The 12938-nt window shown below is 55.1% G+C and overlaps 2 protein-coding genes across 13 annotated transcripts in view; one reads left to right on the top strand and one right to left on the bottom strand.

Moving 5' to 3' along the window:
• HDAC5 (histone deacetylase 5) overlaps window positions 1-6874 on the top strand; it is a 39732-nt gene extending 32858 nt beyond the window's left edge. For all 11 annotated transcript variants that reach the window (XM_061392009.1, XM_061392017.1, XM_061392016.1 and 8 more), the window contains 11 exons: window positions 112-161; window positions 303-410; window positions 791-846; window positions 975-1062; window positions 1916-2035; window positions 2293-2390; window positions 2551-2669; window positions 3330-3463; window positions 3747-3831; window positions 3975-4140; window positions 4228-6874. In XM_061392009.1, coding sequence (XP_061247993.1) covers window positions 112-161; window positions 303-410; window positions 791-846; window positions 975-1062; window positions 1916-2035; window positions 2293-2390; window positions 2551-2669; window positions 3330-3463; window positions 3747-3831; window positions 3975-4140; window positions 4228-4267 — 1064 coding nt within the window. In that variant the 3' untranslated portion in view covers window positions 4268-6874. The remainder of the gene's footprint in view (window positions 1-111; window positions 162-302; window positions 411-790; window positions 847-974; window positions 1063-1915; window positions 2036-2292; window positions 2391-2550; window positions 2670-3329; window positions 3464-3746; window positions 3832-3974; window positions 4141-4227) is intronic.
• Window positions 6216-11131, bottom strand: G6PC3 (glucose-6-phosphatase catalytic subunit 3). 2 transcript variants are annotated; one of them, XM_061392021.1, is made up of 6 exons: window positions 10672-11131; window positions 8214-8320; window positions 7720-7810; window positions 7413-7531; window positions 7092-7233; window positions 6216-6873 (listed from the first exon to the last, which is right to left on the bottom strand). In XM_061392021.1, the coding sequence occupies exons 1-6, from the start codon at window positions 10887-10889 to the stop codon at window positions 6510-6512; spliced, it is 1041 nt and encodes a 346-aa protein (XP_061248005.1). In that variant the 5' UTR covers window positions 10890-11131; the 3' UTR covers window positions 6216-6509. The 2 variants fall into 2 exon arrangements, with proteins under 2 accessions (XP_061248005.1, XP_061248006.1); XM_061392022.1 differs by lacking the exon at window positions 7413-7531 and having other exon boundaries at window positions 10672-11026.
• Between the last annotated feature and the right edge of the window lie 1807 nt (window positions 11132-12938).

The following is a 12938-nucleotide window of genomic DNA, read 5'->3' as shown; positions in this document are numbered from 1 at the left end:
GGGTCTGACCTTCTTTCTCTGTGACTGAGCTCCCTGCCCACTGCACATGCCCACCTGTGGCCCTGGCAGCGGAGGCGCCTTCTAGCGTAGCTCTGTCCCTCTTCCCTTCAGGCCCCATCAGCCAGAAGATGTATGCCATGCTGCCTTGCGGGGGCATTGGGGTGAGTAGGGCACCGGCCCATGGGGTTGGGCGGGTGGTGCTCCCAGCTCCAGCCCCTCCCTTCCTCCCACCATGGTTGCACCCTCCTTCTTGCCCTCCCCCTGCAGGGGGCACACTGAAGCCCACTCTCCTGCCCCTGCAGGTGGACAGCGACACTGTGTGGAACGAGATGCACTCCTCCAGCGCCGTGCGCATGGCGGTGGGCTGCCTGGTGGAGCTGGCATTCAAGGTGGCCGCAGGGGAGCTCAAGGTGAGTGTGTGTGGGCTGGCCGGGGCGAGGGTGGGGGATGACTTGGTCTTGCTGCCTGAGCAGCAGGGGATTGGGCAGCCTCAGCTTTCCCACCAGTAGGGCACCGTCCTCTGTAATCTCATCTCGCAGGTGCAGGTGTGAGGAGGAGGTGACAGCTCCAGGCGGACTAGGGGGTGAGGGGTAAAGAGAGACGACCTCAGAAGGTCGCTTCTGACCCATGCCGCCCTCGGCTGGCCACACTCCTAAAGGTTGTGTGACTGATGTTTCTCACATATGTTCTTTTCCTGGCTTATGCTTCTCGTCTGTGTCTACCCCGATCCACGGCCACCTTGCCCGCCTGTCTGCTTCTCGTCTCTGTTCCTCTGTCCACACCTCTTCAGAATGGATTTGCCATCATCCGGCCCCCAGGACACCACGCGGAGGAATCCACAGCCATGTGAGTGCCACCTCAGCCCTGCCCTGCCCCCCTCTCCCTCTCAGCAGAGCTGACACTGTGTATCTGTGGCTCCCAGCACGAACGTCCAGTAAGGCTGACGCCCTGCCCTCTTCTTCCCCACCCCGCAGGGGATTCTGCTTCTTCAACTCAGTAGCTATCACAACCAAGCTCCTGCAGCAGAAGTTGAACGTGGGCAAGGTTCTCATCGTGGACTGGGTAGGCAGTGCCTGGTGGGACCAGGGTCAGCCTTCAGGAGTCCCCCACCCCAATCTCGTCCCATCATCCTCAGGGCCTGGAATGGGCTGGGCTGCTGACTCTGGGGTGTTAACCCAGCCCTCCCAGTCCCCTGGGGCTCCCTCTTCACTGGGGGAGACTTGAAAGTGGTTTTAGCTGCTGCCCCCCCATCCCCCGCAGCCTTGAACAGCCGAGGAGGTTTTTTTGCCTTGAGTGATAGAGATATCCCCTTGCCATTGCTAGAACCCCTCTTGACTGGGGACTGACACATGGTACTGCTTCATGGTCACCTTGCTTCCTAAGAAGTGGAATGTCTATTTGATAAATGGAGACACGGGGCTGTTGGGGGACTCACCCAACTAAAGTCACTTAGCTTCTCCACCCCTGTGTCTCTCAGCAGAGGGAGAGGCCCCTACTGCTCCCGGTGAGCTGGGGAGTAGCCAGGAGCAAGCCTTGGCAAGAAAGGATCTGATTTCTCTAAAGCCTAGCTTGGGCTTCAGGGTTCATCACACTGGATTCTTCTTCAGAATGTTTCAGTTCCTGCCTAACTTTACTGTCCCCCTCTGCGTGGGTAGAGGGGCCTTGCAGGGGGAGCCACCACCATTCATCCCCTGGCTTTGTGTCTCCTCTGTGCAGTGCCACATCCTGGCCCACGGACCCTGGTTAAAGAAGCGTGGGGGGATTTCATTGTGAATGGAATATGGATGCCCTGTATCTAGGGGCAAGCTGCACCCCGAGAGTTCACCATAGGGTGAGGGTTGGGGGCAAGGTGAATTTTGACCTTTGGGTCAGAGCCTGGGCCATTTTTCCTGACGCCTCCACCCTTCCCCACTAGGACATTCACCATGGCAATGGCACCCAGCAAGCATTTTACAACGATCCCTCTGTGCTCTACATCTCCCTGCATCGCTATGACAACGGGAACTTCTTTCCGGGCTCTGGGGCTCCTGAAGAGGTACAGCTCCTGGGCTCAAACTCGGGGCCCACGGGGAGGTAGCAGAATGGGACCTGGCAGGGAGCCGTGGAGGCCCGTGGTGGTGCTGGTAACCTGGGGAGTCTGGGCTCCTAGTGGGAGGACCACGCCGGCCAGCTGCCCCTCCATGCAGAACAGAGGTCAGTGGAGTAAGGGCTGGAGGCAGGGCTGAGGGCGGGGCGACGTCTGGGCTCCCCAGGCAGTGAGAGTAACCCCCTGCCCCCCCACTGTGCTGCCAGGTTGGCGGAGGGCCGGGCGTGGGGTACAATGTGAACGTGGCATGGACGGGAGGTGTGGACCCCCCCATCGGAGACGTGGAGTACCTAACGGCCTTCAGGTGGGGACTGAGAAGGGCCGGGGAGGGGTGGAAGCCTCTGGGCCCTGCCGTGGGAGGGGTAGAAAGCACACAGTTTGGTCTGGGTGGAGGGGTCGGCCCTGTGGGGAGACAGGCCTGGCCGAGTCATCTGCCAGGGTCAGCTCGGGCCCTCCCTTTGCAGGACAGTGGTGATGCCCATTGCCCACGAGTTCTCACCTGATGTGGTCCTGGTCTCCGCTGGCTTTGATGCTGTTGAGGGACACCTGTCTCCGCTGGGTGGCTACTCTGTCACCGCCAGATGTGAGCCTGCTGGGGGACTGAGGGAGGCTATGGAGCAGTGATGATGGTGGGGACGAGCGGGAAGCTGGGAGGAGTGCTGTGCGTGCTTGCTTGCCAAGTCGCTTCATTCGTGTCCAGCTCTCTGGCAACCCTGTGGACTGCAGTCCACTAGGCTCCTCTGTCCATAGGATTCTCCAAGCAAGAGTACTTTCCTGGAGTGGTTTGCCATTTCCTTCTTTACAGGAGCGTCCCCTTCTCTTATGTATCCTGCATTGGTGGGCGGGTTCTTTACCACTAGCGCCACCTGGGAAGCCATGGGAGGAACGCGGGGACAGGTCTAGGACTTGGAATCATCCTGGCAGCATCCTCCTTTCTTCTGCAGCCCTGGCCTTGAGGGGCCGACAGGTTGGGGAGTGTACCTCCTCATGAAGTTGTAGAGTGACGACCCTTTGTGTTTCAGTGGTGGTTTCTCATGATACTGCTTAGGAGATGTATAACTGGATCTTTTTAGTCTCTTCATTTTCTTTAATGGAACATTCAATCCATGACATTGAGTTTTATTATGGATATCTGTTTTAAGGTTTAAAGCTGTTTGTCTCATCTCTTGTGTTTCTTTTTCTTTTTTGAATTGATTTTCTTCCATTAACCATTTCATCCTCCTCCCTTCACCCATCCCTGAAGGTTTTGGCCACTTGACCAGGCAGCTGATGACGCTGGCAGGGGGCCGGGTGGTGCTGGCCCTGGAGGGAGGCCACGACCTGACCGCCATCTGTGATGCCTCTGAGGCCTGTGTCTCGGCGCTGCTCAGCGTGGAGGTAAGGGGTGCACAGAAGGGCTGGGGGAGGTGGGCCGGTAGGTCAGGGACCAAGGGGCCAGTGGGGTGGGGGAGGGACCCTTTCTTGGGTCAGGCAGCACCCAGGGTCCTTGGGGAGGTTTTTTTTTTTTTGTTTCCAAGGATCGCTGGTAGCCAGAGAAGACTTTCTGAATAGAGGTTTCTCAAAAGGCTATGCTTGCCCCTGTCATGGGGCTGACTCGGGTGGTTAGAGGGGCAGCCACGGCCACTCCCAACCCTAAGCTTGTTCTTCTTTTTCCTGCCAGCTGCAGCCCTTGGACGAGGCAGTCTTGCAGCAAAAGCCCAACATCAACGCAGTGGCCACGCTGGAGAAAGTCATCGAGATCCAGAGTACGTGGGGACAGGCAGAGAGGCTCAGGCCCCAGCTTGCTGAGTAGAGGCGAAAAACTTGACTGCACACCAGGGCTGGGGAAAGTCCATATGGTTGGGGGTTTCTGCCCCTCCTTGACCCCCTGCCCACCCCTCATCCACAGGTAAACACTGGAGCTGTGTGCAGAGGTTCGCTGCTGGCCTAGGCCGTTCCCTGCGGGAGGCCCAGGCAGGTGAGACAGAGGAGGCTGAGACTGTGAGCGCCATGGCCTTGCTGTCGGTGGGGGCCGAGCAGGCCCAGGCGGCTGCAGCCCGGGAGCACAGCCCCAGGTGAGGCTCCCCCCCATCTCGCAGCCCTCGCCCAAGCTGCCCCCACCACCATTGCCTCAACGCCTCTCCCTGTGCTTGTCCCCACAGGCCAGCAGAGGAGCCTATGGAACAGGAGCCTGCCCTGTGACGCCCTGGCCCCCATCTCTCTGGGCTTCATCATTGTGATTTTGTTTATTTTTTCTATTAAAAACAAAAAGTCACACATTCAACAACGTGTGCTGTGTGGGTCTCTCAGCCTCACCCCTGCTGCTCCTCTAAGCTGCCTCAGGCCCCCCTTCCACCTCCGTGGCCCAGGTCTCAGCTTAGAAGTGTGCTCTTTCTGAGGGGTGAGGGGTATCCCGTCCAGGCCTTCTCCCATGTTCTTTCCCACACCCACTTCCTGCATCCTGTTCTTGTTCCCCCTGGAGCCTGGGCCAGCTCAGGTGGGCACGGGGCCCAGAAAGCACCTTCTGGCTCTGGGGGCTCCCTGAGTGAGGAGGGAACAGCAAGTTTGGTGCCTTGGCTTCAGCTGACTTAGGGAGAAATGCCTTAATTTCACTTTCCTCCCCTCTCCAGCCCCAGGGGAGGATCCTGAGGGTCTCTCTACAGTCTTAAGATGTGGAGGGGAGGGGAGGTGGGCTCCCACCCTGCGATTCTCACCATTTTTCCTGGTGTCCTCAGCATCTCCACAGAGCCCCCCTCTCCTCCATCTTTCTCCTGGCCTCAGCTCTGTGCTCTAGGATGTGGGCCTGAGGTCTGTGGGCAGGGCAGCCTTGCCTTGCACTCCTCAGGGCCTGTTTCCCCTTCTCGGGCTGGAGAGAGGGAAAGTGTGTGGGGAGCGAGGGGGCTGGACTCTCGGGTTCTGCGGGACCAAGAGGAGCTGCGGAACCAGGCCTGCTATCCCTCATAATCTGTTGGCCTCCCTGCCCCTCCGCTGGCACGGTGTGGGGAGGGGGAGAAGGTGGTTCCTGCAGGGGGGACTCCAGGCTGGTGAGAGCCCCCCTGCTGTTCAGGACCAGATTTCCCCGGCCACCCAGCATATTGCAAGCAGAAGGGTCAGGGCCCAACTCCCTCCTAGGACCTTTGGCTTTGAAGCCTGGGGAGGGTAAGAGTGGGTGTGGGTTCTAGAAGGAACAGGGACAGAACCCAGGAGCCTGCCCTCAGCTTCAGCTTCCCTTCTGGGCTTCCTTTGTGGGCCACGCCCAGGGAAACTAAGACCTGGATGAGGCTAGGAGCTGTCCTTGCTCTCCCAGGAGCCCGGCCTAGCCTTGCTTCCAGGGCTAGGAGCCCACAAGACTTTTAGGGAATGCTGTCCAGCCTGTGGGAAACCAAAGATGGGAAGAAGCTCCTGGGGGGCTAAGTCTTCCTCCCTCCTTCTCCCCAACCCTGCATAGTCTTTCTTTCTTCCCCTCCCCAGGGCCCCAACAATCTGTTTACATATTTATTATCCTACTGGGGGCCTGAGCAGGGTTGAGGGAGCCAGGGGAGGGGCAGGAGTCCCGCCACCACAGGTTTATCATGCACTGTGTCTTGCATGTTGTTAGTGTGTTCTAGATCTTCCTGGGGTGTGGGGCTGAGCCCCAGCTCTGGGCCCCTTCCCCTCCCTCTTCCCATGGCCTGTCTGGTTCTCATGTAAACCCACTCCCTGCTTTGTCTCCCTGGACATAGATTTCAGTTGAGTATCCTGTAACCTGTTACACTGTGTGTCCTTGTGGAAATAAAACTTGTTTCTGGCAGTGCCTTCTGGGGCCAATGTCTCTCTCTGTTCTCTGGGGTTCCTACTCTTCTCTTCTCCAGTCCCTGGACTAAACAATTTAGGAAACAGAGGCTGGGGTGGGAGGGAGTGGGATCTCTGTCCTGTAGGTTAAAGAACAAGGTTTCCCTGAATGTAGCCACAGCATCTCCTGGGACCTCTGTGTGGCTGAGGTGGTGGTGGTAGGAAGGGGGCCCAGGGCTAAAGGGCTTGCTTTTCCTTCTGACTCTCAGCCTCTGTGGGCACAAGGTTGGAGCGGGTGCAGAACAAGCAGTCTGGCAAGGGTTGCCCTGCATGCGCATAGCCAAGTCCGGTGGAGATGTTCACGGAGGCAAGAGAGGAGTCCAGAGGTGTGGAAGGGCTTTATTGGGGCTGCTCCGAGCCCCTCACAGTGTTACAGAAATCCACTGTTCTCACTGTTGCCTTTGCTCTTTGGGGACTTGGGAGGGAAGGCAGGAGGACCTTCCTGGGAGAGAAAAGGCCCCTCTTTGGGGCTGTGACCAGGTGGTGGGAGAAGTAGAAAATTCAACATGAGCAGGGTTGCTGGGGGCTGGAAATGGACGGAGCTGCCTCCCAAGGGTGGAGGTCACAGAGCACGGGCTTTGTGAGGGGAGGTGGGTGCAGGAGGCACCTAGAGTCAGGAAGAGCGGATGGGTGGTGCTTCCTGGGCACTGAACATGTGCACCAGCCAGGGTACGAGGGCCAGGACCAGGCATGGCCAGAGGGTGTACTTGAGGAAATTGAAGATGTAGAAAAGGCTGATCTGAGGGGGGTAGCCCAGCCAGTTCAGGGGGCCCAGCAGCCCCATGGCCAGCACAAGACAGACTAGTTTCTGGCCATATCCCAGGTGTGCCCGCCGTACCTGGGCATAGCAGGGAGAGTGCAGAGCGATGCCCAGACCCAGGGCGGCCCCTGAGTCACGGCTCAGGGAGGCAAAAGGCCGGCTGTCCAAGTGCACCCACTCGGGCCGCTCACACCACTTAGAGGCTAGGTTGATGGACCTGTGGAGAGCAAGAGTCTTTGCCAGGAGAGAGATTCCCCTGGGACCCAGAGGGTGGATGGCTTTCTATCCCTTCGGGGTCTACCGCCATGTTCAGGAGACTGTATGTGAACTGGTAATGTGTCCCTATTTAACAACAGCGAACCAGAGAGCCACCAGGCCAGATAGAGGGGAGGCAGGAGAGGCCCCTACTTCCCCAAGCTTCAAAGCAGAACTTACCAAGAAAGATCCAGGCCCAGTGTAAAGAGGGTCCAGTAGATGAGGCTGGCACCCAGCAAGAGGGCCAGTGAGGTCAATCCATAGAAACTTAGCTCCCGCTCCATGGGCACCTGAGGGGTCATCAGCCAGCCCAGGACAGCACCTAGGGAAGCAGGGTGACAGCAGCTTCAAGGAGTTTGGGGCTATGACCCTCACCCCGAACAGCAGGGTAGTTTGTCAGAAGGGGGACTTGGGGTTGGCCGTACAATGGGAAAATCATACACTGGTCCTCCCACTGTCAATGGCACCCTCTGGGTCCACCCCGTTGCCCCAGTTGCTCACCAGTTATTAAGCCAGCCAACACCTGGTGAGGGAAATGTGCTAAGAGGAAGACCCGAGATAAGCCGACCGCCAGCAGGAAGGTGCAATAAGCCAAGCTAGGAATCACCCTCACCCAGCGGCTAAAAAGAAGAGAAGCAGATGGTTCACGAGATGTCCACGCACTGCTGGGCTTCCCTGAGCACCCAGGCACTTGGACCAAATAACCCGGGGTCCCCAGAACTCCAGCTCTCAGGCCACCCTGCTGCAGGGCTTTTGGGTCCAGGGTACCGTCACCCCACCCCCACTGGTGGGCGATGCCAAGGTGTACCTGTGGGCCCGAGTGGCCATCTGGGAAGAGACGGCTGTCATTATGGGCCAGAGGGCTGCTCCTGTGATCATACAGTGTCCAGAAGGGCTGCCTGCCGGGGGATTCAGAAACTCAGTTCGTGGTCGGAGCTGAGTTTGGTGGGAGCCCAGGTGCACCTGGTGATAGCTCAACACAACTGCCTCCCTGTGGCCGCGAGAGAGCCTTCCTCCAGCGCTGGCCATAGCTCCCTCTGCCCTGAAGCCTCCCCCAGCCCCCAAGCCTGCAGTCACTGCTGTCAGACTTCTGCCTTGACAACTTGGCTCCAGTCAATATAAGGTAAGCAACTGGCACACTGGCATGGGCGCTCCTACATTTCTTCCGTGGGTTTCTTTGTTCTCTGGTCCAGTAACTGGGAGACTAGGCTTCTGATGATTAGGTGGTCCCGGCTGAAAAGTACTATCGAACACTCACCAAACGCTAACCACATTGGGCGAGGGAGGTTTGGGGCTTCTCACCTGGGCCAGTTTCACAAGAAGAGGGGAATTGGTGAACCTGGGCTGGAGCTTGGCTGTAGTACCCAGACTCATGGACCCACCAAAAGGGCCTGTCTCCAAACAGAAACCTAGAAAAGAGCAGATGCCATTACACACACACACACAGACACACAAAGGCCAGGGGAATGGGGGTGAGGCAGATGGACACCTGGAATACTCCGAAGGGCTTATAGGGTGGAGTCAGAGAGGACATCTGATTTTGGGTCACTGCCTTGCCACGGTTTTTTACCTTGGAACAGGAGAAAGTGTGCATTTTTTTAAAAAGTGGTAAGGAGACAAGAGATTGTGGTGTGTGTGGGCGTGCTCTGAGATGCTCAAAAGTCCCATTCTTATCCCTCCCACTGCAAGGCCAGCTCTGTTCTTGTCATTTACACACAGCCCGGGACCTGAGTCTCCCTCTCCTTCCCAGACCCTCACTCTGCTCCTTCTCTGTTCTCCATTTCCCAAATTCCAGCCTCAGTTACTTAGGAAAGTCTCTCATGCTTGAAAATGGTAGTGGGGCAGGGCTTCCCCGGTGGTCTGGGCTAAGACTCTACACACCCAATGCAGGGGGTCCAGGTATGATCCCTGGTTAAGGAACTAGAATCCCCTTCTGCAACGAACAGTGTGCGTGCTGCAACTAAAGATACTATGTGCCACAACTAGGACCTGACACAGCCAACTAAGAAATAAAACAAATATAAGAAAACGGGGCGGGACTTCCCTGGTGCTTCAGTGGTTAAGAATCCGCCTTCCAACACAGGGGATGTGGGTCTGATGCCTGGTTGGGGAATTAAGATCCCACATGCTGCAGGGCCAAAGCCCATGTGCTGCAGTCACTGAACCCACGCGCCGCAGCAAAAGAAGCCTGAGCATCCCCCAAGGAGAAGCCCATGTACCTTAACTAGAGAAAGCCCATGCACCACAATTAAGAGCCCCCTGCCACAATGAAGACCCAGTGCCCGCCAAAATAATAAATAAAGTCCTTCTATTAAAAAAAAAAAAAAATGGAGGCAAGGAATGCACAGGGAAGCTGAGGGAAAATAAAGAAGACAAAACAGTTTTAAATCCCCTGGCTTAGCTAGGTGCTTCGCTGGACCCTGGAAAACACACAGCAGACTAAGAGGCTGCTGTGGCCAGAAAGAGAAAAGGTTGGGAGAACAGCAGAGATGCTGACCAGGAAGCCAAGGGCTGGGAAAGGGACCTGCCTCTCCCCGCCAAAAACTGAGTCTGGTTCACACACCAGATGCTCAACACATACTTAGGAAATTAATAGGGGCTTTGCCATGTGGGAATCAATGGTCTTAGGGGAACAGGATGAGACGGGAAGGCTGATACAGACTCTGAGGGAGAACAGCACAAAGCAAAGGGCAACTCAGTAGGAAGGAAATGATTAGACAACTGCTTTACCGTTTATAGTAGGGATGAAGGCCTGGTAGAGAGAAGTGGAAGGGAAGGTATTTGGTTTTTCACCAAGTCATTCTAGCCCATTCAAGTGTCTCCTATGAAACCCCCTTCCCTCCCCCAGGCTGGCAATATGGCAATAGATGGTGAGGTGAGGAGAGGTGCAGTTGCACGCCCAGTGGGAAGTATAGCTCCCTTCTGCACCCAAGAGAACAGGTGGCACAAACAGATAAGCCCCAAGGGCCCTACCCACTTGCCTGAGTCTGTGTCAGAGCCTACTAGTGAATGAAGGTGAAAAGCGAGAAGAGAAAGTGTTCCCTAAAAGGCAAAGCTTTAGCCCCAGTGCTTTTTGAAATTTACTGTGCACACGAACCACTTGGGGTCCTTGCTAAAATGTAGATAATGATTCAGGAGCTCCCACCTAGAGCCTGAGATTCTGCATTTCTAGCAAGTTTTCAAATGCTCCTTATGTTGATGGCCATGGCCTGGTGACCACACCTTAACTTGGAAGCCTTTTCTGTCCTGAAAAGCCAGTGTTGAAGCTGGCACAAAGCAAGCTTCTTAAAAACTCTATCAAATAAATGAATGAAGAAATGAATTAAAGAGTGAGTTGAGAAGCAGGACTTTCTGCTACTTAAGTCACCATTGATGTTTTTTAAAAATACAGATTCCCAGGCTCTCCCCTGGAGTTTCGAAATCAGTGTGTCTGGGATGGGATGGGATATTTGCATTTTAAACACGCCCCCTTAAGTGATTTATCTGATCAGGCCCGTTAAACACTAGTCTAATGATTAGGACGGGGACTCTGAGGTCTGAGTTCAAGATGCACAAAGATGCTCAAAGAGGAAAAGTCAGTGGCCATGGGGTAGGGGTGGGGAGGTCTTAAGGTTCCCTGGGGGTGGGGGTAGGGGTGGAGGTAGGGGTGGAGGGGGGAGCCAGGCCTTTGAGGCAATTTCTGAGAGGAATCAGGGTCTGCACAAGGCTCAGGGCCCTTGGCGGTGGGCGGCCAGGCCGCCGGAGGGCTTCGCTGTCTCACCACTTGAAGACGAGGTTGAGCCACTCGGTGATGAGGCTGATCCAGAGCACCGCAATGCCCACCCGGCGAGACGCATAGTAGGCCGCGGGGAAGTAGAACAGAAAGAGGCTCTTGGGGTCCCCCAGAAAGGTGACCCAGAGCCACACGTTCTCCAACCAGGGCAGCTGGTTCTGCAGCGCCTCGGCCATCGCGATGCCCGCGCCCAGCGTGGACTCCATGGCGACTCCCGGGCTGGTCCGGCCAGGGTTTGATGCAAGGCGGAAGCCGAGGAGTCCAGGCGACGAGTAAACTGCTACTCACTGCCCTCCAGAGCCCACCCTTCGGAACCGAGGCCCCGCCCCCTGGCGGCGACCAGTGTAAACCCCGCCCTCGACCCCGCCCCTCGCAGCCCTAGGTTCGCGCGAGCCGGGCCTCCAGCCGGTACCGTTTCCTCCTGCGCTCTTCCCAGCCCTTCCTCTCTACTGGGCAGCGTAGGGGACAAATCTTTGCGAAGGCGTTTCCGCAGAGCCCCACGTGGCTGCTATTGCCGGCACGTGGACGTAGGGCGTAGAGGCGGCTCTAGCTGCTCTTCCGGGTCATGGGACAGACTAACCTGAGGATCGGCGGTGCGTCCAGGGTTCTTGCTTTGCTGCTGTGAAGACGGACATGTAATATCCAGAGCTAGGATTCCTTCCGGACCAGACTTTTCTCCTCCAGTACCGCTACCCTCCAAAGATATTTGGAGATGTCTTGGAGAGAAGGCAACCCCTGCTCCGGGAAGCCAGGCATCCCCTGTCAGCGCTGAAGTGGGACCCTAAATTTGCACACTCAGGTGGCTAAGCCGGCCCACACCTTCCTCCACCAGTCCAAGACTTTCCTGCTTGAATTCATCCGCTGTTGATTTGGTGGCCGACAGATCAGCTTCTTGATTCTGAGGGGTCGTTCCTAAAGGCTTTGAGAGTTCTTACACGTAGCATAGACTTAAGTCACACTTCCTCCCAGTTCTAAGCTCGCCTTGTCCCTCTCCTTTCGTCGTCCTGTCATCTTGCCTTCCAAAACCCCTCTGGGGAGGTAAACCTTGAGATAGCTAGGTTGGTGAGGGAGGAGAAGGAGCACACACCTACGACAAAAATTAGAATAATCCTCTGGAGGAACACACACAGAAAACAGAAATCTCAGCTAGTCTAGGTGAGGTCTTACCTAGAGGCAGAGTTGAGGTGGGAGGAGATTGTTGAAGTGATTGCTTCCCTACCTCAAGCAACTTTATTCTTCGTGAGTTCTTTGGAAGGTGAATATAAGGATATAAATCTGGGTTCTAAATGGAAAGAGATTAATTTCACTAATTAAAAAGGTATGGGGAAGGGAATCTGGATTCATATCTCATTTCATTCCCTTGCTAAATGTTTTTCAATTGCCCCAAGGAAAAAATTCACATTTTCTAAGTCTTTTGAAAGTTTACTAGTGCTCAAGCTAAGATAGCCTTTATCAGTCCAGTCCCACACTCAGTTTAATGATATATTTCTAAGCTACTTTTGAAAGCACCAAGCTCTTTCCTTTTATGGGTCCTGGCATCTGCAGTTCCCTCTTGCTGGTACCTGGCCACTCTTTCCCTGCTTGTCCATCAGGTCTCAGATTTATCACTTCTTCAGAAAGCTTTTCCTAACAGTGCCTGGCTCTGTGCCTGGGAACCTATAATCACAATGTTACATGAAAAGTTGAGTGGCAGTTACATATAACTTGTTATGGGGGAGACAAGAAAGTTCTCTGAAATAAGCCCAAATATACTTATTTCTGTTACAATGATTGTAGTAATATGAAGTTGATGTCCCTTGCAAGGCATGAAAACACTTTTGAAATTTGTTCATGTTAAATAGTGCCAGGACTGGTCCTTTGCCATCTTCTCTTTGCCTGTTGTTACATGAGGCTCTAGAATTTCTATAGTGGAGGGGTAGTTGGGTTAGGGATGGCGACTGGTGATATTAGGGTTGAAAATACATCTGCATCTCACTTACATGTTAAGAAAACTGTTTTATATATTAGATAGTCATTAATGGGGGGGGCCCAAAACTCTTGCTCCAAGACTTCCTTTGTCACCACCACTGCTCCTCCTGGCTCTGGAGAGGGCAAGAGGGGTGATGGGGAAGCATCTTGAGTTTCAACGGTAATGGGTGATCCTGGAGAAACTACCACGTAGTAACTACATGTCATGCATTTGTACACATTATTTCATTATCTTCCACTCCTCCTAACTACTATGTGAAGTGTTACCTAATACAGCATAAAAGTTA

The sequence above is a fragment of the Bos javanicus genome, chromosome 19 (genome assembly GCF_032452875.1).
Source record: "Bos javanicus breed banteng chromosome 19, ARS-OSU_banteng_1.0, whole genome shotgun sequence".
Classification (NCBI taxonomy): domain Eukaryota; kingdom Metazoa; phylum Chordata; class Mammalia; order Artiodactyla; family Bovidae; genus Bos; species Bos javanicus.
Note: the sequence above shows the minus strand (reverse complement) of the source record. Positions and strands in the feature narration are given on the sequence as shown.